The sequence below is a fragment of the Melanerpes formicivorus genome, unplaced genomic scaffold, assembly GCF_026170545.1.
Source record: "Melanerpes formicivorus ecotype bairdi unplaced genomic scaffold, bMelFor1.0.p_v2 SCAF_4, whole genome shotgun sequence".
NCBI classification, from domain to species: Eukaryota; Metazoa; Chordata; class Aves; order Piciformes; family Picidae; genus Melanerpes; species Melanerpes formicivorus.
Genome location: NW_027142356.1, coordinates 11775273 through 11799019, shown reverse-complemented (window position 1 = coordinate 11799019; position 23747 = coordinate 11775273). Strand labels below are relative to the sequence as shown.

Here is a 23747-nt window from a genome sequence, read left to right as displayed (position 1 = left end):
GACACTTTGTCAGTGGTCTGAGCTATCATTCACAAGGTCTCTGTACAATTAATATCCACTGAAAAGAATAAGGCAAGTCATAAAATTAAGTTACTCTAAGGACTTTGGATCAGATTAAGGAGCAGTGTTTCTTTTGGTCAGTGATTAACATGGGAGCTGAAACTGATTAAAAACTACATTGGGATTTTGAGAGGAAATACATTGCTATGCAGATCTCTAATAGATAAAGGCACATGTGTATAGTGGCAATCTTGTGTACCAGCCAGGCCATACCATTAGACACCATGGGTTAAGTTAGAACCAGTTTAGAAGATACCATGGTGGAGTAAAACATTTGCTGTAACTTAGAACCCTGACTAGCTCTGTACCTATATTGTGCATGTGTACAGTACAGTTCTGTACTAAGAGCTGATGCTCATTCCCCTGTTACAGTGCCACATCAAGGCTGTCATTGAACCTTTTGACATCAGTATTGTTTACACTCAGTGCCCTGGCTTACTTGGCATCACAGGAACACAGGGAAATTCAGTGTCTGGTTTTAAAATTGTGCTAGTTACACCCTTCATATTCTACAGAAATGTAAACATTAATGATACTGGGGCCTTGATATTCATACCTGTTTTTCATCTGCTAGTATCATTCATTTTACAGAAGTAACTTTTTTTTTACAGATATGGAGAACATGAATAAATAAAAAGGATTCCAACCTCAGCACCAATACCTGTTGTTTAAAAGTTAACAATCCGGGCTATTTTTCACATTAAGACCACCAAAGTAGCGACACTCTGACAAGCCCTTCCCAGAAATCTGAATACCTGTAAACACGCCTACAGTGCTTAACTTTCTTAATGGGATATCTGTTCTTAAAATGAGGCCCCTGAGTAAATGCTTGTAAACCTACTTTGGCTCAGCTTGGCTTCCTTAAGGAAAGCAATGCCCTTTACTCTTACTCTGAAGAGGTCAAGGCCTCCTGCTTTGGCTGTGGTTGGTAGCCGCTATGAACCTGTGAGTTCAGAGGAGCTGTACTTGCAGCACACTTAGGGCACGGTGAACATGCATCTCGAGTACAGCTGAAAACATGGCAAGGCTTTTGCCATACAAGGGATTTCTGTTCTTGGAGTCTGCTATAAGCATTATAACACATCAGACCAGCGGAAGGACCGTAGTGATACGCATGCTGGCAGGCTTCCCTTGGAGTAGTGGGACTACGTGTTAAGAGACTACATTTTGGAGAATTACTACCATGTCATTTTAATTGCTGTTCGATCAACTTTACGTTTCTGCAGCCCAGGTTTTTCTGGTCTCCTTCGGCTGATCAGAGGGGTGTAGGCAATGGGGTGTGTACAGTGCTCACTCAGGTGGGGATGCCCCAGGTCAATGCTGTGTCCTGAGCTCCGGCAAGGGCCTCGGTGCTGCAACCAAACCGTTCTGGCCCGACCGAGCTGATCTGCGGCCTGCGGAATCCCATCCCCCCAGCTCGGCCAGGCGGCCCATGGAGGAGGGGCTCCCTTAGCTTTCTGCGGGACACAGCTCCACACCGCAGCCGTCAGGGATCCCCGCGGGGAGCCACCTTCCCCTTCTCGTTTCATCCGACCGCAGTAGTTTCCCGGTCCGTGCGCGGAGACTCCTCCGCGCCCCGCAGCGGCAGAACCCATAGGCCAAAGTACACCGCCAGGAGCCCAGGCCCCGCGGCGCGGCTGGCGCACTTGTCCCCGGCCCGCCCGCCCGGCAGGCACCGCCCCCGCCTCCTCCCCCTGCCGGACACCGAGAGGCGCGGCGGGCCCTCCCCGCCTGCTGCTACGGCGCTGGGCTCCCGTCGCCTACCGGCGGGCAGCGCTGCCGCCTCAGCGGCCGCTAGGAAGCGGCTGGGCCGCCGTGCATCTGCCTGCCGCCGGGCATGAGCTCCGGCTCCCCCGGCGGCCGCAGCTGTGCCAGTGGCGGCGGCGGGTGGCGGCGGAGGCGGCGGAGGAGGAGAGGAGGGGGCCCGGGAGTGGCGACCTTCGCAGGGGGCTGTCGCGGCAGGAGATGCTCTTGGTCCCAGCGGCACCAGGAGCAGCATGTTCCCCGGTGCCGACAGCGCTAGCAGCACGGTCGGGCAGCCCGAGACGGCAGGGGCTATGGCTCCCGGCCCGTCGAGCTCGCACGGCCCCGGCGGCGAGGCCGGCCGCCGCAGCGCTCCGGCGGCCGCCGCTGTGGCTGGCGGCGGTGGCGAGGAGGAGGCAGCGGAGGACGAGGAGGACGAAGATCCTGGCACGTCCCGCTTCGTGCTGGCGGTGGGTCTGGTGCTGCTGGCCATGTCCGTCGTCCACCTGGGACAGGAGCGGGCCGAGACAGGGGGCGGTGGGCCGCCGTGCCTGGCCCTGCTGCTGCTCCGCCTCGCCCTCTACGCGGGCTGCGGCGCTGCCGCCGCCGCGCTGGGCACCCTGATCGTCCTGGTGTGTCGCGGTCGCCGCCGCCTGCCGCCACCAGACTTCGCCGCCGCAGCTCCGGTCCTGCGGATCGCGGGGGTAAGTAGAGTGAGGAGAGTGGAGCGGGGCGGATGGTGGCCGCGGTGTGCCCTCCCTGTCCCACCCGCAGGAGAGCGGGAAGGAGGCGGAGGGAGGCGTTGCGGGCCTCGCTCCGCCGCTGCACCCTGCCCGCTCTCAGCCGCTCGTCGGGGCATTGAACGGGCAAAGTTGTGGCAGAGGGACGCAGGTGGCATTGAAAAAACAAGTCTTTGCTTTGAGAGAGACCTTCGGATTGCAGGCATGCTCGTACGGGAGTTTGTTGTTGGCTATGTCTCGAATCCTTTTCTGCTTCTTCAGTTGAAATGTCGTTAGTGAGATAGAGGTGCTCGAAGAACCAGCGTAGCATTGTGTAAATGTATGTTCTTAAGTTAGGCAGTTTCAGATAGTCTTATAATGCCTTGAGGAAGTCCCAGCGTATTCTCAAACCGCTGCAGACCTCTACGCAAAAGATAAACAAACTCACGTTCTGTACAGCTGCAAAAATGTTCGAATTCATGTTCGTGAGCTCCTTGTAGTTCATTCCTTAGTATTTTTTTATTTCTTCTGAATGGCGTTAGTAGCTCAAGGTACTTTGAGACTGACTGTAGAGGTGCTCGTCAAAATAGCTTTCCTCCCATCCACCCCTTGCCCCTGATCAAGTTATGAAATGTTCTGGAGCTGATCCTAGGAAGGCCTGAAAAACTGTTGCTGGAAATGAGGATTTGCCTACCCTCCCACTTTGCCCATAGGGCGCAGGGTTGTGGTGTTTTACACCAAGGCAGTGATTCTGGCTGAATTGCCTTCGCCCTTCACCAGTGAGTTGTAGACCTTAGCGGGGTGTGTTAGTATGAGAAGTGCTGCAGCAGTAGACATTACCACCTAAGTGCTATTTCACTTCACTAGTGTCACACAGGATACCTGAGAGCACTCTACAAAGAAAAAGGAGCAAAATTTGTGCCACCTTAGTGTACAGCCTAGCTGTTCTGGTGACCCAGTTCATTAAGTTTAGTACATATACTCTTCTTGTTAGCATCAAGTAAATAATTCTGCCACTTCAGTGTTTGTGGGGCTGCAGTCGGTGCAGCTGAATTTGCAGAAAGCAGTGTGTGCTGGTAGGGCAGAGAATCTGTTAGAAATCACTTGGCTGATACAGTTGACTGTCATTCTGTCTTGCCATTTAGATCATCTAGCTGATCTGCATCAGATTTATTCCTTCATTCTTTGACCTAAGGAGTGAAAAAGATGCTCTGTTTGAGCAATACATTTTTCCAGGGCCTACATTTAATGGAAAGTGGCAGAACACAGTAGAAGAGAGCCAAGTGGTCAGTGATTTAAATTAACAATACTAGTTGGGAGCATTCAGGATCTGTTTGTGGCAGTGGCTGTGTGTGATACTTGGTTTGTCTTCTAGTTAGACTCTCCTTAAATCCTCTTTGCTCAGGGAGTCAACATCAGGGTGTGAATGGAGTGAAGAATAAATTGTGTGTGTGTGTGTGTGTGTGAAGTGCAAAATAGGGAAGTGAAAAGATGTACGTGACATATAAAGTCAACAAGTGACAAGCAGAAGGTTCCTGTTCTGAATATAGTGTATTTAGTGTGTACAGCTAGGTATTGTTCAGCTAGTTGGTTTTTTGTAGAAATGCTGAGTAACAAATGTTAAGTGCATAAGCACCTGAGTAATAAAGGACTACGTGCTTTGGGATTTCACTATTCAACTACCTTACACCAAATGGAAACTAAGGGGAAGGAAATGGAAAGTAAATTCTTGTTGCCTTCAAATCTGCAAGATTGGGTATTTTGGTGATAATGGCATAGATCTCGTGACGTTTATATGCTGGTACACTTATCTGAACAATTGGCTATGTGTTCATTCATTGTTAAGAAAATGTATTATATACGTAGCACATATACATAGAACAAAAAAATCTTTACGTACACTTTATAATCGAACTCTCCCGGCTGCCACAATCAGAAGCAACTGTCAGATTTGTGAAACAATGAAAATAGGTTTAGTTTGGAAAGGAAAAAAAAATGAGGGGAAAAAACCCAAACCCCTGTAATTGTGAAAAACATAATATATAGGTCCACTGACCAGGAGTGAAACTAGAACTGTCCAGAGACAAATACTGCCATTTCAGTTACTATACCATGAGCACTTTCTTTTTGTGTGCATCCATTGGATTAGTCTGTAGTGCACACCTGCTCTTGCTTTGTGCTCTTTGGGTTTATTGTAGCCCCGTGGTAAATGTTTGTTATTTCAGAAGAGAATCGAAATCTGGTAGTTAAAAGTCACCGGTAAACAGCAGTACCTGCTGCAACTCTTTTTTCCTGAGATCATTTCTTCACCCTCTCCCTGATTCTATTAAAATTTTTCTTGCTTTTCACACAGTTCTCAAAATTGAACCTGGCTCAGTGAAAAAGGCTGTCAAAAAAAAGGACCAAGTTATCTTACCCTTGCTATTTAGAAGCTGTAATTCCAGGAATGTTATTTGGGTTTCTCATGCCTTTAGTCTACAGTTCTGTTGATTTATTTCTGATACAAAATGGCTCTAGGGCTGCAAAGCTCTTTGACATAGTTTTTTTATGAGCACAATTTTGTAGCAGTTCCTAATTGATCCTTCAGCAACATGTAGCTGTAGAAAAGAATAGTGTCTGTGTAGGCAGCATGTGGAAGGGTAGTCCATTCACTAACATGTTTCTTGCGAAGTTTCCTTCATACATTTACTTTTGAAAATGCTTAGGTTAATATTTTTATTTGATATCCTTTTTTTATTTACAAATCTTCGATAAAGCCTGATGTCTTTCCATAGATCCTGAGTGGTTTTGGTTTGGTGGTTTTGTTTGCTTGTGGCTTTTTTTTTTTTGTTTGTGGTGTTTTGTTGTTGGTTTGTTTCCCCCCCTCCCCGTCCCTTCTGGAAGGCAGTAACAGGATGCCTGTTAAGCTAGGATTTCTTCAGCATTGTTGCATCTTTTCCTCAAGGATGGAGGAGAAAGCTCTGTTGGCCTAATAATTAAAAAAAAAAGAATTTATGTTTTTCCTGGGAAAGAGTCTTATGGCTGGTGTCTTGCTCTGCATGTGTTTTATGTATGTGAACTCAAGGTAGAGTGCTTCATTTTTTTTTCTTTGAGTGATTTTCACATTTGAGTTAGCAGGTGAGGAAACAGCAAGTATTCAGTAATAAATATTTACTCTAGCGGGAGTCAGGCTTACCCCTTGTAAGGTGAGTGGGAGTGCTTTTGGCTGACTTTCAGAAGGACTTGGATGAAGTTCTTTATGCTGTGCTGAAAAAAATGGATTTTTTGGTAAGTTCTCTATTCTCAAGCACTTACAGTGTGAGTTTAGTGCTGTTGGTTTTCATGGACCTGTTCATGCAAGAGAATTACTTGGGTAAGGAGGTGTTGTGTGGCAGGTTCAGACTTCAGGGTAGCAAAGTCTATGCCTTTATTCATTTTGTCTGAGCTTGTTGCTTTGAGAAGCCATATTTCCATATGAGAAGCTGTTCCTTGTCCTAAATGCTGTTTGCATAACCCATTTGAGACTTGAAAGCTAAAGATTTTATGCTAAAGTCAGGTATCTTAGCAAGAGCATTTGAAATCAGCTGCTAACTGTAAAGCAAGCTGTGCAGTTTGTGTGTCTGTCATGAGATACACTTTCAACATAGCCTTCCTGTATGTGAGAGCTTTGGTCACAAGGTACATCTGGGCAGTCTTCTAACTTCAACATAAAGCTTTGTTTCTTCCTGTGTTCTTTTATATTTTCACTGGGAAGAGAGCTCTACAGGCAACTCATCATATTACTTTACTTACTAATTCAAGTACTTGCAGGCAATAATATTGTTAAATAGTTTCTATAGATATCAAAATAGTGAGAATCAAACAATGCCTCAAAATCACATAGTAGGTTATTATCAGGTGTTTTTCAGCACTTCTTAGGAACTGCTGTAGGACAAGATTATTTGTGGCAGTGGAGGACAGCAAAATGTAAGACAGTAAAGAGGCATGGTGATGCAACTGTGCTTTCATAAAATGTCTGTCTCAAAGGAGGTTTTCCCTTTTCAAGTATCAGATGATGTGCTCGTATAGCCCTGGTTATAGAATGTGTGTCACATCTATAAATTCAGTTCAGTGCTTCCTACACTACTGTTAAGTTGTGTGGTTGTAGGAGAGATGGCTTTAACTCTTCATAAGAAGCAGCAGGTTATCCAAGTTAGTGGAAAGGAAAAGGGAAAAGCTTTTTCTCACATTTCCAGTGTGCATTGTTTCTCAGCCAGAAAAACCTGGCAGGACAGAATTTTCTTTTCAGCAAAGTGTTTTGACTCTGATTCAAAGCAAAACCCATGAATAATAGAGAGCTGGGTTATCATCATCATTTAAATAATGCAAAAGTCAAGGATTAGTTTATTAGATTTAAGAGCTATATTTTAAATTCAGATTAAATGAGTGATACTCTGTATAGAGAGTGATGTGCCTGGACTGTCTTGCAGCACTAACAGAAAAGTAATGAAAGTGGGTAGGTTTTCTGTTTTGGTTTTGGGGGGTTTGTTTGTTTTCCCCCAGCAAAAAGGGTACACTGTTTCTGATGTCCTGGTTTTAGTTTCCTATGGTTAATAGTTGCCACTGATTTTGGGTATTTCCTTAAAAGTCAGTTCCTAATGTATTTAGTCACTCTTGTTCGGTAGCTCTCCATTTTCAGAAATTGTTTACTCTTACTTTCTGGCCCTGATTGCCACATTTCAATGTTTTATGTTCCTAAGGGCTTGTTCTGCCCTTGAACGTGGACTTTCTGTGAATCTGGCACTAATAAGAGGGCATGGTATCGTGGTTTAACTCCAGCTGGCAACTGAGCATCACACAACCGCTTGCTCACTACTCCCCAGTAGGGCAGGAGAGAGAATTGCAAGACTAAAAGTGAGAAAACTTGTAGGTTACAGATTAAAACCAGTTTAATAGATGAGCAAAAGCCTTGCACAAAAGTGAAGCAAAAGAAGGAATTTGTTCACCACTTCCCATTGGCAGGGCTTCATCACGTGTAACAGTTACTTGGGAAGACAAACACTATCACTCCAAGTGTCCCTCCCTCCTCCTTCCCCCAGCTTTATATGCTGAGGGTGATTTCATTGGATTTCCCTTTGGTCAGTTGGGGTATACTGTATCCAGAAAAGGCCTGGAATACTGTGTAAACACTGCTCAGCAGTAGCTAAAACATCTCTGTGTTATAGACTCTGTTGTCAACACGAAGCCAAAATTTATCCCATAATAGCTACTGTGAAGAAAATGAACTCTATCCCAGCCCAAACCAGTACGCAGTGGTAAATCTCTTTGCATCAGGTACTAATTCAAATCTCCAGATCCTGGAAGATAGCACTGGATTTTCTTTAAGCTATAACAGAGCGAGTAGTGTGATCATGGGAAATGATCAGAGTGATTTAAATGCAACGGCAACTTAACCTAGGTTGAATATTTGTCATAATATCCAAGCTGAGTGCTCTGCTTCTGTTACGTTCTTCAAAAGGAACAGGGAGAAAGGACATGTAGTTTTATTTTTCCATTCTCTGTTGGACTTCTGCCATCATACGAAGCTTGTGAATGTAAGCTTGCAGAAGCCCCAGCAGCTGTAGGAAGTGGAAGGTTTGCCATCTGTGGGCATCAATTTCAATAGTGATGCAAAGCAGTTCTTGAGGTAATGAGCAGTTTGGAGCAGCTGTGAGAGAAGAGAAACTTCTTAACTCTTTTCAGTCTGTACAATTTAGTAAGTCTTCAAAAGTATTCATGGGGGTTTTCATCATCCTAAAGCCAAGTGTGTTCCTACAGTCTGTCTCATTCCCTGGCCCACTAGGGAATATTGAGAGCTTTAATACGGCAGGATTTTTGCTGTTACTTTTGACAGTCGTTATGGTCTCTGCTTTCTGATCTTCTGTTGTGCTTTTTTTAGGTTCTCTGGGACTCACTTTTTAGGTTCTCTGGGACTCACAAACAGATATTCCGATGTACTACTGTTTTAAAAATTTATCAGTTGTTTCTGGATTGAAAGAAGAGGATTATGTTTGGTTAGTTTTTAACAGAACTGAGCCTGGCACTTTTGTTCCTGGTGCTATCTCTTACATAGGCAGGTTTTGATGATGCAGGTGAGTTCACTGCTAGGGACATCCTGAAATTAAAATAATGAGAAAGCATTGTGGGACTGCATCAAAAGATGAGTTGCTAGCAGATCCAGAGAGGTGATTCTGCCACTTTACTCTGCTCTGGTGAGACCTCACCTGGAGAACTGTGTCCAACTCTGGAGCCCTCAGTGTAGGAAGGACATGAACCTGATGGAGCGGGTCCAGAGGAAGGCCACGAAAATGATCAGGGGGTTGGAGTACCTCGGCTGTGAGGATAAGATGAAGCAGCTGGAACTGGGTTTTTTCAGCCTGGAGAAGAGGAAACTCCAGGGAGACCTAATAGCAGCCTTTCAATACCTTAAGGGGGCCTACAGGAAGGATGGAGAGAGACTGTTTACGAAGGCCTGCAGTGACAGAACAAGAGGCGGTGGCTTCAAACTGGAGAACAGCAGATTCAGAATGGATGTTAGGACCAAGTTCTTTACTATGAGGGTGGTAGAGCACTGGAAGAGGCTGTCCAGGGTGATGGTTGAGGCCCCTTCTGCGGACATATTCAAGGTGAGACTTGATGAGGCCCTGGGCAACCTGATCTAGTTGAGGATGTCCCTGCTGAATGCAGGATGTGGGACTAGATGACCTTTGGAGGTCTCTTCCGGCCCAGACCATTCTGTGATTCTATGACTGCCTAGCAATTTCAGGAATACTTAAAAATTCTAAGAATATTGCGTGAATTGTACATGTTCAGTGGCAGCCTGTTACACTTTGGGGCCTGTAGCTTGAACATTTCTGCTACATTTTATTTTTAGGGATCTGTGGAATATGTTATCCTCAGGGATTTATAAAATCTAACTTCAGCTGAGAGAGTTTAAATTCAGTGTTGTAAAGAATTGAAGTTTTGTCAGGGCTGCATGTGTTGATTACCTGCAGGTGTAATTTAAAGTTGGTAAGTTTATTCTTACAGGAGATTGATCTCAGTAGGTGAAATGTTTTTCAGTCTCTGTCTCGCTTATTTGTCCTGTAACTCCTTAATGGTGCCAACCATAATTTTTCTCCACATCCTTTTATCTGTTATGTATATTTAGAAATTTCTTTTGTTGTCATGAAACCCATGCTGTTTCCTTCTGTTATACCTGTGCCATCTTCAGCTCTCCCTTATATTGTGCTTGGCATTTAATTTTCTCAGCATTGTGATAGATTGACATTTCATATTTTGCTGTGAATCAGGCTGCTTTTACTTTTGCAAGGATTGCTTTTCACTTGAAGTATCTTATGAATGACAAAACGAGGGAGCTAGTTCATTTCTTCTGGTAACTGAACAATGCTGAGTCAATAGAATGAGGGAGGGTGGGCTCATTGGGATCTTGCTTTCAAAGTCTCTGGCAAGGTGTCCTCTGTAAGAAAGTGACGAGGGAAAGCCTCTGCAGCTGAGGAATGAGTATATGCAGTTCTTTGTGGCTTCTCAGCAATTTGGTTTTCATAGCATGTGGCTCTTTTGGCCTTGAAGTATAGGCCATAGGTTCTTGTTTGTTTTTGATAGAGAAGGAGAATGTGGAGATGTTCAGTAGACTCGGGCTGTGCATGTACCCTGTAAAGTCACATAAGCCTTTATTTTGATGGAAATATCAAAGATCTCAGCAGAGGATAATGCTGTGTTTTTTGCTGAGCAGAAATTAGAATGCTATCTTACCAATATTTTCTTAGCTGTGCTGAAGGGAATGAAAGTGTTAGCTAAGAAAAGTTTCATTTTCATATTTTTATCTGTCTAGTATTACTTGAAATCTCAATTGAAGGTAGTTCTGCCCTGATTATAATGTTTTTATATTGCAGCAGTTTTATTGATTTTTGAACACTGTACATGTAAGATGGAAGATTCCCATGTCATAAGTGTGGTTTACATGTTCTAGAAGCTACTGTTAGTGGAAGTAAGATATGCTAATATTATAAAATAGTTAGTGAGTTAATGATGTTTAATGCACTTGAAATATGATAACCCTATTATGTCGATTTTTAGATTGGTAATTATGGTATCCCTTAATATATGTAGATTACTGCTTAATGTGTGACATACATACTTGCTTTGTAATCTTAAATAGACTTATAGGTATTAATTAAAAATACTAACTCTTGTGAATAGAAATTTCCTTATTGCTTCATAAATTGAAGCAATACTAACTACTCCTTCTGTGTGAATGGGTTAAAGATGAATTTGTGGAGAATTCAGTGAAGTGTTACGTGAAGCTGTGCCTCTCTATCATCAAAGCCCAATTTGGTGTTAATGTATTTTTTTTTTTTTTTTTTTTTACAAAGACAAGAAGAAAGTTAGTAGAGCAGCAGTGGGTGAAGCAAGTAGCTATGAGTAACTGGGTGGTTCTTGTACGCTGAATTAGATGAGGTTTTTGCCTCTTAGATCAGTGATTAAACCGAGCGTCTTATGCACAATGCCCGTTTATATTGGGGAATCTGTCCTGAGCTCTGTTCTAGTTTTGTTGTCATTCAGTTAATGTAATAGAAATAATTGTTAATTTTTCCTTGCTTCTGGCTTTAATTCCATGGCAATGTAAGTCTGTGTGTGGTGTGCCTGTAGCACGTGCCTAGCATTTGATTGTATTTGATGAGTTAGTGTTGCAGATGGATTTCTTGATAGTGGAAGATATTCCTGTATTCTCTGTGCTTTGCTGTTTATTCAGTGTAGTTGTTGATACACCTTGAGAGTTCTTTATTATTTGACATCTATTGTTTTCTTCAAAACTGATTTGGAATTATTTAAATTGTTTAAATCATGGATGACATTGACTTAGTTTTTGCATCTAGGCTTTCTAGACTGTTTTCTGCATCTTTCTTTCTTAAAATTATCAAACAATGAGTATCATTCAGAAATTTCCAGGAAGCACACACATCCTTTTTACTTTTTTGCTTACAAACAAAGTCAAAATTGGGGAAAACTTGAACTGTTCCAGGAAACAGGCCTCTGTGTTTGTTAGCAACCTCATTCTTCGCATGTGCTTTCCAAATATGCTCTGCCCTTACCCTTTAAAGTCATTTTGTCAAGCCTGACTTTGTCTGATTTCTGTCATTCTTAATAAACTGAAAGGAGTGGATCGTGATTTGATCCCCCCCTTCCCCAGGGAAGTGGGCTGTGGGCTGTGACATTGCAGGTCAGGATTAATGGAAACATACTGGGTTTTAATCAGCATAAAAGAGCATCTAGGCCTGAGCCTTGTCTGTGTTAAATCCATTTATGAATATCTTTGGCTCAGTCAGGATTTTGCCAACTGTTTCACGAAATGTAGCACCATTTTCCTTTAGATGAGCGACATGAAGAAAAATGTGAAAACATTCCAGTCTTAAGTTTTCTGGCTGTTACTGTTCCCTGCATATACATCCTCCATCTGACTTGAGGTGAGAATAAAATCTTCCAGTGAAATCTGCTGGATTTTTTGTTCTCTCAGCTGTTAGAACGGAGTTTGAACTGTGAGTTTTGTTAAGTCCTTCTGTTATCACAGGTGCTGATGAATCTGTGTTACTGGGTTTTTACAGTTGGTTTTAAGGTGTTTGCTGTCATCTAACTCAGGGGTACCTGCTTATTCAGTTAATTCAGCATTTAAAATTTAAAAGCAAATTTAAGCTAATGAAACTGTTTTTCTCGTAAATACAAGTTCAAAAGACTGAAAGGAAAATAGAGTTGGAACAGCTGGTCAAGGCAACTTGAGATCTGATACATTATCAGTCACTAAATTAAATTCACAGTTCTCTGAAGGATCATCAGGAACCATGATAGTTCAGGTTGGAAAAAATGTTTGGAGGGCATCTAGTCCCCCCTTCTGCTCCGAGTCCAACTAGGTTGCTAAGGACTTTCTCCTGCTGAATTCTAAGTGTCTTCAAGGATGGAGACTGTAGCCTCTCAGACTCCATTCTGGGACTTGACCAGCCTCATAATTAAAATAGTTTTGCCTTGTAAGCAATGAGAGTTTCCTGTGTTGCAACCTTGCCTCTTGTCCTGCCCATTTGCAAGAATAGTCTGGCTCTCTTTTCTCTGAACATGCTCGTTTGGTAGTTGGAGACAGCCATAAAGTCTCCCCTGAACTGTTTTTTCTTGAGCCTGACCTAACCCAGCCACCATCACTCCAATGCATTTAAACATTCCTTTTTATTCAATTGTTAGATTCTGATCTGTTCTTGAACATTTGTTCCTAAACCACATTGAGACCTGTTTTGGTTCTTGCTCTGTGCTTATCTCTCAAACTGTTGCGTGGTGTTGTATGACTATGGAAAAATTTTCAGGAAATCCACTATACTGTGCATCTTCCTTTGCTTTATTCATGCAGCATAAAATCACCATTGCCAGTGCTGATACTCACTTGCTAAATTTTAAATTCTTTTTGATCGCTTGTCTGTCTTAAACTTCTTCATGCTAAACGTCAGTGTTACTCTTTTTCTTAAAAATGAATAGCTGGTGCCTTTTAGAAGTCAAACATGCCAGCTGTAAAGGATATTCTCAATGAAGTGTATTCTTGCGGGCTGAAATGTGAGTTTATATCTTGGTATTTAAGAGGCAGCATTTCACTAAGGCATTAGTAGTTTGCCTTGTTAGTCACATGTCCAAGATTGAAAGATAAAAGGATCAGTTCCTGCTCTGTGGAATTGTGTAGATTGGATCCTACTGCGCTGATGTGGAACAAGCTACTTGCAATGATGTATCCATGCTGAAGGATTTCTTGCCTCTTCCCTCCCCCTCCTCCCCCCTCCCACCCCACCCCTCCACCATCCGCCCTCCCTGCTCTGCTGTAAAGAAGTCTTGAAGTAGGGCAGGTAGGCAGGCAAGAATTCAACATTGGTAATTTTCTTATCTGAGGTCATGTTTAAACTGGTTTGGAAAGGAGTAATTTAATTAGCAGGTCATAAGAGTGCTTACTGATGCTTTAGGCCATTCTAAAACACTTCCTGCTAACTATGTGGAAATGACAACTGTTGATGTCTAACTTAGGGGCTTGAGGTTACCAATTTCTGTGCAGGTATGGGTCAGGTTAGCATAAGGATTAGTCCTGTAGGACACCCAAACTAACCTCAGTGTTAAAGAAGATGGAGTATGTTTAGGAGCTGTCTTCACAGAAAGCCCTGAACAACTTTCTGTATCCCCTCCTCACATGTATTTGGGATGTTTAATGTCTCCTCCTCTCTTCAAATTGCGGTTTTGAATCATCCAACTTCCTGCTGCAAATAAAGCAGAAAATCCTGAAATAATTGTGTGACTAGCGTTACCACAGCTTTGCATGGAGGAGGCACAGCAACATTAGCAGTCAGAGGTGATGTATTGGAGGCTTACAACAGTCATGTTAGGTGTTCTTCCAAACAATAAAAATGCTCTCTGAAGCCATCAGGGCAGGTATGGGGTAAGATTTTTACAAGCAGCATGTTCAGGTAAAAGAGGGCTCTGAAAAGCTGTAACATTCCACTAATCAGATAATATTCTGTCCTTACTACCAAAACTATAGTTGAGGATGAGTAAGAGGGGCTGAAAATGGAGGCAGATGTGCTGAAATCTTGCTGTTCTTGCTGTGAATAGCATTGTTAAAGAGGGAAGAAAATGTCTGAAAGACCAGAGCTGTGGTCTGAGTAGCAACTGGAAGAAGTCTAGGGAGCATTGCTGCTCTCACCCAAAAGTTGGAACAATTAAATGTAAGTGGAAGAGGGGCACTTCATGGCCTGGAAAATATCTGTGGTAATGCTGTGTTAGGTGCGAGAAGAGTGAAAATATTTTGCTGTTGGGGTAGTGCTTAGAGTCCTTTATTTGTGTCCCATAAGTCATGTTTTATGTCCACATGTCCACATGTGGACATAGATAGATCCACATGTCTATGTGGATCTATCTGTAGTGGGAAGAAAACATGTTTCATCAAAATACTCTATTAGCCTGCAAATTGGCTGGAATAATGGCATACTAATTTTAAAGACATGGCAGAGTCTTTTTACTTAACCCCTCATTTCAAGTTTTTACTGCTTTCTGATTCCCTGTGTGGTGAATATGGGGGGGTTTGGGATGTTTCTGAAGCACTGGCTCCATACTGAGTTCTCTGAGCTCACATCAAGGGGAGTGAAATGAGCTAGGTGGCAGTGGGGACAATTTCTATTTCTGATTTGAATTATACTCCTTTTTTATATAAGGACAGCATGAATCACTGTTTTTTGTCTAAACCCTGAAAAAATATTTTTCTCTACACCCACCTGTTTTGGACACTACAAGAGCTTATACTTCAAACTAGACAAGTGTTTGTGTAGGACAGTGGCTTAAAATGCAGCAGCCAGAAGCGTCCTTAAAGGACGAAGCCCAGAAGAATGTGAACCAAAACTACTGTATGATGACCATGAATTCCAGTTTTATTTCTTCTGTCGGTTTTGGTTTATTCCTTTCTCTTATGATGAATGTTATTTTTGAATTTCAGAGTAATTGGTCTGGAAGCTCCCATGATTCAGTTCAATCAAGGCGAGTGGTCATTTCTCACAACATGGATAAAGCACTGAAAGAAGGTAAGTCTTAACTTGGACAGAAGATCTTTAGACTGAATATCTCTTGTCGTCTTAGCAAACCATGATTGCATAATATTCCTTCATGCAAAATAGAAGTGCAAGGTCTTGGTCTTTCCAAGAGATCCACTGTAGTATGCAATGTGGTGGTGTTTTTTTGTTATTTCAGTGTCTGTTTTTTACAGAAGTATATTTTAAGGAGGTTAGGAAGAACTTCTACACACAGAGAGTGATTGCCCATTGGAATGGGCTGCCCGCGGAGGTGGTGGAGTCACCATCATTGGAGGTGTTCAAGAGGAGAATTGATAGGGTGCTTGGTTGCATAGTTTAGTTGATTAGGTGGTGTTGGATGATAGGTTGGATGCAATGATCTTGAAGGTCAATAGAATAGACTAGAATAAACCAGGTTGGAAGAGACCTAAGACCACCACTGCCATTAAACCCATGTCCTGAAGTGCCATGTCTACACATTTCTTGAACACCTCCAGGGATGGCAACTCCACCACCTCCCTTGGCAACCTGTTCCAATACCTGAACACTTTCAAAAGAAATGTTTGCTAATTTCCAAATCTAAACCTCCCCTGGTGCAACTTGAGGCCATTTTTCCCAGGTCACTGATGAAGAATCCTTAATACTTGTGCATTAAATAAAAGGGTAACATATCAAAGATTTCTGATTGTTTTTTTGCTGGACCAATAAATCCTAAAGGCTTTTTCAAGCAGTCTTATCATTTAGTACAGCTCTTGCCATGAAAACTGAATATACAACATTTGTATTTTTGGCTGATGCAGTCTATGAAATCCGTGGATCACTGTGCAGTCACTGTACTTGTAAAATGTGAACTAACGTCATTCAGGTTTAAAATATCTTGTTTACAATTCTTTAAAATGAAAAATAGCTGCTACTTCTGCACATATTTTTTTTTCAACTGACTCCTGGTAATGCAAAATATTGTAGAACTTGAGATACATTCAGAATCTGAAACATTTTTTTCATTTGTTGTTTGAAAGATTATGCTAGGTTGAAACCTAAAAGACAGTTTGGAGGAGGAGAAGAACTGGCTTGCATATTAGAAGAAGGAAACACACAAGGAGTTATGTACTATAGCTTTGAAAATAAGTTTATAAAATTTGATGTAGCTTTATGAATATTTTATCCAATTCTGTATATTTTTTCCTGTTCTGTATATTTTTCCTCTTAAGATTTCTTTGCAACACTGGTTTTTTACTTCTTTTTTTTTTTCCCCACACTGAATATATTTTAAAATCATCATTGTTTTAAAGAGGTTGCTTGTGTTATGAAAACCTCTTGGGATGTGTAATGTTTTTAAAGTTATTTTTATGAATAGCTGTTGGCAGGATGGGTAGCTAAAATAGTTCTTCCCAGAGGGAGATTGGCCATTGAGGTTTGCTGCCCAGGGGGGTGGTGGAGTCACCATCACTGGAGGTGTTTGGGGGGGGACTGGATGGGGCGCTTGGTGCCAGGGTTTAGTTGATTGGATGGTGTTGGGTGATAGGTTGGACTCGATGATCTCAAAGGTCTTTTCCAACCTGGTTTGTTCTATTCTATAAAATTAAAACACTTTGCTGGCTCACACTTCTGTGATGGTCAACTATTACAACATACCATAATTTGGTTTTAGGCACCATTTCCATCTGAAATGTATGAGATTAGAGGACTCCTGATGATGTGAAAGGAATAGTATAGTTTAAACATTACATGTTTGAAACAAGCACTTGCAAGTTATTTGCTGTATTCTACCACATGTACTTTAATATTTGATAACCTGCATTGGAGTTTGAAATTAAGCCTTGACGTAATCTCCGTAGAGTTGGAGAGAGTGGGGTAATCTGGAGACAGACAAACAGGTATTGTGCAATACTGGAGGAAACAGAGTTGTGCTACACTTCCCTTTTCTTACTTGCACATAGGAGTAATGTGTCTGCCTTCATCTAAGGTATCCTGCAGATCATTCAGACGGGTCTGTCCTCATTCAGTAAGGCTTAAAGAAAGTTACCAAGAATGTGATTAATTGTCCAGACTGCAAAATTCTCAGGGTTGGAAGGGACCTCAAGGATCATCTAGGTCCAGCCCTGCTGCCATAGGCAGGGACACCTTCCACTAGATCAGGGTGTCCAGGGCCACATCCAGCCTGGCTTTAGAAACATCCAGGGATGGGGCTCCCACCACCTCCCTGGCCAATGTGTTCCACTGTCTCACCACTCTTATGGTGAAGAACTTCCTAACTCCTCTAGCTTGGATCCATTCTCCCTAGTCTTATCACTACCCAACACCCTAAAGGGTCCCTTACCAGCTTTCTTGTAGGCCACCTTCAGATATTGGAAGGCTGCAATAAGGTCTCGTCAGAGCCTTCTCTTCTCCAAACTGAACAACCTGAACTCTCTTGGCCTGTCTTCATAGGAGAGGAGCTCCAGCCCTCTGATCATCCTTGTAGCCCTTCTCTGGACACATTCCAGCACATCCACATCTTTCTTGTTATAGTGGCTCCAGAACTGGACACAGTAATCCAGGTGGAGTCTCACCAGAGTGGTGTAGAGGGGGAGAATCGCCTCTCTTGATCTGCTGGCCACTCTTCTCTTGATGCAGCCCAGGGCACAGTTGGCTTTCTGGGCTGCAAATGTACACTGGCGGCTCATATTGAGCTTCTCATCTACCAGCACCTTCAAGTCCACTTCTTCAGGGCTGCTCTCAAGCCAGACACTGCCCAGCCAATTTGGTGCCTGGGTTTGCCCCAGCCCGGATGTGAGACCCTGCACTTGGTGTTGTCGAACCTATTTTTTTAAAAATCAGATAGAAACCAGATGTATATTGGAGTAGGATGCAGAAATTAAGTTATTCCTGGTACCATAATAGGATGAGATGCAGAAATAGTATAAGGGGTTTAAAAGGAACCCTTGGTGGTGTGCCCTGTGGAAATCAGAAACTTCAGTTTTAGTGTCCAGACAGAGAGGTTAAAGCTATGGTGAAAATGCAGTTTGTGACTTAGACAAAGCATGGCATAAAGACCATATGCTGAAGAATAAAACTTCTAATTCTTTCCAACTTAACATTGAAGATACTCAGAAAAGAGCTGGTTTAGGAATGACAATGAAAAGTTTAAGACTGAGAAGGTTCACAGTAGCTCAGTTTGTAATCCATTCCTGTTTCCATTTTTTTTTCCTTCAATACATTGGCTGATCTTTCTTTGCCATTGAAAAAAACCAACCTGGAATAGAATACCTTCATATCAGCAGGTGGTGGACAACATGACTACTTCTACATTTTTGTTCTTTTATTCCAGGTTTTCCAGTTGTGGGAAGTAGCAACTTGGAGAGCAAGGGATTTGTAATTTGCATGCCACTAGAGCTCTTCTCATTTCTTCAAAGAGGCAGCTGGCTTTTGACCTGAAGCAATTATCTTGTGTATAAGCAGATTCTCTCTGTAGCTACTGCAACAGCAGTTTATAACAGAGCACCTTTTATTGAGTGGCACAATCAGGGGCTTTATCTTTCTTCAAAGTTCTAAACCAGTGCTGAAGATATTCTTCTGGGAGTTCTGGTCCTGGAAATTGTATATCTATACATAAGACAAGAACTTTAACATTTAAGTTTTTCCAGATAGACAAGCAGTAGTAATACAGCAATTTTATCTTGGTTAGTGTTTTAAGCATCAACAATGAAAGCTTGCTTCTGAGAAACTTAGCATCGAGGGGATCTCTACTGTTACATTAGCCATCATGAGAAACAGCAGTAAGTGATAGTCTTTCTGGAAGTCTGCCTTGGTAAACTCTTCAACGTGTCTTCCCAAAGCCTTTTAGAGGTAACTGTAATCAGAGCAGTAGCACTATAATGATAGCGTAGGCCACCAAGACTTCCCCAGGAGTCACCAGGCCAGACAAGAAAACTTCAGTAAGCTTAAGGAAGTTATAAAAACAGCCATTACTGCAGTTGGAACCAGGCAGACTGGCACAGTCAACATCAAAACCTGAAGTCTACCTCCTCAAAGAATATTAGAAAAGTTAGCCAGAAGTTGAGTTTAAATAGTTATGCCAGAAGTCTGTGCTTAACCCAAGCACAGGTAAAAAGCAAAGGACCTTCTGTTGTGGCAGCTCACTTGCCTTTCTGCCATTTCTTTTTAGAGTAGCTTTTTACCCTCCCTTCTCACTCTCAAGTTTAGAAAGCAAAGTTGTCAGATCTGGTTGCATTTCTTCCAGCCTCAGTGACTAACAAAACCAACTTCTCTTCTGTTACGCAGTTTGACAAGGATGAGACTGTGCTTTTCATCCTACCACATGTAGACTTAAGCAAGCTTTTTTGATTTCAAAAGGTGTCTGTGTCAATCTATCTGAGATACTGAAAAGAAACATTTTACTTTTTTATTAGAGTGAAGTGATCAGTCTGTCTGAAAATAAACAGGACAATATTGCTTGCCCTGAGACAGCTCTGGAATTTTTAGTTGTCTTGATGTTATGAATGCTTTTGTACAAGTTCACAGTTAAATAAAACTTTATTACTAATGATATACAACAATACCATTTGTGTTTCTGTTTGGTTAGTGCCATACTTTAGTGCTAATCAATATTACACTGATGAGAATTACAATATCTGTATATTCCATGCATTTTTGCCAGCTTCTGCAATCTAGATCTAAAATGCTGTTCAACAAAATACCCTGAAAAGTCGCATTCATTTAGGCAGGACTTTCCCTTCTCCTGAGGGTTTAATCCTCCAGTTCACACTCCTACTATCACTAGAGGTTTTGAGTAGGTGTTGTCAGGTTATCATAGTTGATGGGGTCTTGGGAGGTGGCTTTGTTTTAAGATTTTGCTTCTCTTTATCTTAGAGATGCAAGGATAATATTTTCAGAGGAGCCAATGTCACCTAGTTTCAGCAGTGCTGTTGCTGACTCTGTGGAGACAGCCCTTTCATTAATTTTGATGTCTTCAAATAGTTTTTGTCATCTGTGTAATTAAGTTTGCCTAGGGTTTACTAGTTAGTTGCTAATTACCTTGCACCACTCAAGAGTTGTCTGTTTGTTAACTCAGTCATGCTATGCTTTTGCTGGTGTTACAGTCAGTGTGTGGACTTCATTCTCTGGGTTTTAGAGTGGCGCTCCTGAGGTTCTGTAGTGTGTCATATGTGACAAGCTGCTTTAGTGCATTTTTTCAGATGGTTCTCATTGTAGCCTGTTGGTGTAGTTGGAAGGATAGATATCAGTAATCATCCTTAGTTTCAGCTGAAGGAGTCGTATATGTTTCTATTTCAACCATCAGTCTTTATTGAAATTAAAAGTTAAAAACATTATGGTGTTTAGATAGCTTTCCTGTGATGGTCATTGGCTGATAATAGTTGCCTGTGTTTTGGGTAGCTTCTCATCTTGTCAAAGCTAGTGTAACAGAGTTGTTGGGAATCATCTTTCTACACTGAGTACTAAGCCCTACCAAGAAGGAACTTTTGTTTACATTGATTTACAGCTCAATTCTAAACTTCTTTCGTATCTCCCACTAACAACAGGACAGTATGAAAGGGCAGTGCCTCCGAGTGCTGTTTCATTCTTAATTATAGGATACTTCTATAAGGTACAAGGTGAGGGAAGGCTGTGAAATAGCCTTGCTACTGTGTGGTGTGTTTTAGAATAGAATAGACCAGACCAGGCTGGAAGAAAGCTTCAAGATCATCGTGTCCAACCCATCACCCAACGCCATCTAATCAACTAAACCATTTTGAGTGGTCAAAACCAGAACAAGTGTAATGTTATAAAAAGATTTTCCTTGTTAAATATGCAGAAAGAGAAGGCCTTGTAGTCTTAAACCTCATAGTCTATTTTTCCAATCAGTAGTACTTGAGTGACTAACAGTGAAATATGTTTTTTTTCAGTGGTTTTTGTGCTTTTTCTTGTTTGGATGTATTCTTTTTTGTCCTTCATTTATCTTACGCAATGAAACGGTGGCCCACTTCTACAAACACAGGCTTTTAATGCCTCTTGTTGCTTATCTGCTAACTTTGTGTCTCCAGACCATATCATATGGTAGGTTAGGAACATGTCTCTTAAGAGAGGCTGTGCTCAGACTTGTGCTGCTGTTGTGTAGCATACTGTTTGGGCTAAGGGCTGTAGCTGCAAGCAGATTTATCTGTCATGTGTGTAACTGGTCTTCCAGGAACTTAATTTCACCTTTCATTTTATTGCCCTGTACTCTGTAGCCTTTGTGTTACCTTTCACAGTCTTTGTCTCTACTGCTTTAGTAGTGACAGGAAAATTGGTCTCCACATTACTTACATACTGTACTGGATCATTTATGAATGTGTAAACCAGCACAAGCCATAGCACAAATTCTAGTAGAACTCCACTGATGAAATTCTTCTGTGGTGAAAATTGACTATTTATTCATATCCTTTTTTCTAATCTCTTAAAGTATTTTGTGGCAGTGACACATCTCTTATTTCAGAGTGACTTATCCCTCAACCATGTGTTGAGGTGACCTTGTTGGAAATACTTGGGGAATTTAATTAGATTGTACCTGTGGATCAGATACTGCCTGTGTTCTTGTTGACACCATGGAATAACTCTGTTAGGGATGTAAGGTTGGACATCCCTTTACAGAAAGTTTTTTTTTCCCCCCAATATATCTCATTTCTCAACTTAAGATGCACATATTAACATTTAAAAATTTGCATTAGCTTCTGCCTCTCTCTATTGTATTCTTTTTTTCACAGTTCTCAGAAAAATAGTTGTTTGGGTCCAAAATATGAGCAAGACTTAGTTTGGATTCATGTTCTCTCTGCTACTGGGATTCAGACACTTAGATGTAAGAACTCTTGACAAAGGCTACCTAGGCTAAATTATTTGAACAGAAAGCTGTCTGTCAATGTACTTTAACATAATTTCTAGATCATTTTAATAGATTTCTTCCCTTTGTTTATGCATTTGGAAACTTCATGATTTTTCTGCACATTCATAATAATTATTAAAGAAGCAACAATGTGGTGGAATGAGAGACTGTCAGACTTTAGCAATGCTTCAGTGCAAGGGATCTTTCTGTAATTTACTGAAGTGCCAAACAAATAACTTTGATAAAAGTGGAAAGTAAGAAATAGTGGAGCCACATGAATACTTTGTAGCATGGGCTTGCACTGTCAAATGAGATGTACTTGTGACATAAGAAGTCTGAAATCAGGATGTCTAGTGAAGAAGCTACTCAGATTATCAGGAACACAACTTATTTTCCCCCTTCTTGTTCAGGTATCTTTCTGATAGATGCAAACTGACTCCTCTTTCCACCCCAGCTTTTCCCCCCATCTTCATGTAACTGCTAAAAATGGCTTGTGCATGCACCTGTTCTCTCCTTGACCTCTATGGACATCTCCTATAGTGAAAAATCAGTAAAACTGCCAGCAGACAAACATTGAAAAGACAAGTCAGAATGGTAGAAGGTAGTGTTGCCATGGGACTTAAAATTACAGCAATCTTGGTTATTGTTTGTAGATGTGGTTTGGAACACCTTGTCACTTTTGAAGTTCATGCTGTCTCACTAATCTGCTTGTTCTCTCTTATCTCTAGCTCTTCCGATCCTATAAAGTACTTTCTGCAGTGTTGCTCAGCATTGTGTATGTCTTTTGAAATAAAAAAATCTTACCACTTCTCCTTTTAGCTGTGACTTGGGAGTGGAGACTGTCGAGTTCCTATGTAAAGAAGGCTACTTTTGGTCTGCAACAGCCTAGACATGGGTTATATGACAGTTTGAATAACCAAATCCACTGCTGAGAGACAGGTTATTAGTTTGAGGTTTGTATGCAGCTAGTAACCTGACTGAGAAAATCCACTTACAGGCTTTGCTTTGCAAAGTGCCCTCCAGTAACCTGTTAGGTGCAGGTTTCTGTGGCTTTGGCAATCTTACTTTCTTTGGCAAGAATTTAAAACCCAAAGACAGACATACAAAACCTGTTACCTAATTTTTGAGGAGAAGGGTGGAGAATTATATTGTCCCTGTCTTGGTGTGCCACCTTTGGTAGTTCTTCCTATTTATTGTTTTATTTCTCCTTTCAGTATTTGACTACAGCTATAGAGATTACATCCTGTCCTGGTATGGGCAACTCAGCAGAGATGAAGGGCAGCTGTACCAGCTACTATCTGAAGATTTCTGGGAGATTGCCAAGCAGCTGCGACAGAGGCTGAGTCACATTGATGTAGTTAAAGTTGTCTGCAATGATGTAGTGAAAGCTTTACTCTCACACTTCTGTGACCTTAAAGGAGCCAACGCCAGGTAAAATTTTCCATGAAATGTGGTTGTGTTTTTCTATCTTTTTTTTTTTTTAATTTCAGATGTTCTATACCAAAATAAAGAACAGTATAACACTTCCGTAGGCAACTGATAAAGCTTATTGCCAGTTTTAGCGCTCAAGCAGACTTCAGGACATCTGTAAGACCTGTGGAAGGAAACATTTGCTCTCCTTTTCACAGAGTTCAGATTCACTGCTGTTTCCATATGATCCTTGCATCCTTTGCTCACAGTAGGAGGTGGGCTGTGTGAGCAGTTCTTGCAAGTAGCACGAACCTAAAGGGAGGCACTGTCAGAGCAGTCAACAGACATGAAGATGGTTATTTGCCCCTTACCCAAAATAGCACCAAGGTTAATTCCATT

The 23747-nt window shown here is 41.8% G+C and overlaps 1 protein-coding gene across 2 annotated transcripts in view; it reads left to right on the top strand.

Moving 5' to 3' along the window:
* Positions 1-1969: 1969 nt before the first annotated feature.
* The window catches only part of SNX25 (sorting nexin 25), an 81908-nt gene continuing 60130 nt past the window's right edge, over positions 1970-23747 (top strand). The window contains exons 1-3 of one of the 2 annotated variants that reach the window (XM_068136951.1): positions 1970-2507; positions 15028-15112; positions 23153-23369. In XM_068136951.1, coding sequence (XP_067993052.1) covers positions 2058-2507; positions 15028-15112; positions 23153-23369 — 752 coding nt within the window. In that variant the 5' untranslated portion in view covers positions 1970-2057. The remainder of the gene's footprint in view (positions 2508-15027; positions 15113-23152; positions 23370-23747) is intronic. The other variant, XM_068136950.1, reaches the window with a different exon arrangement.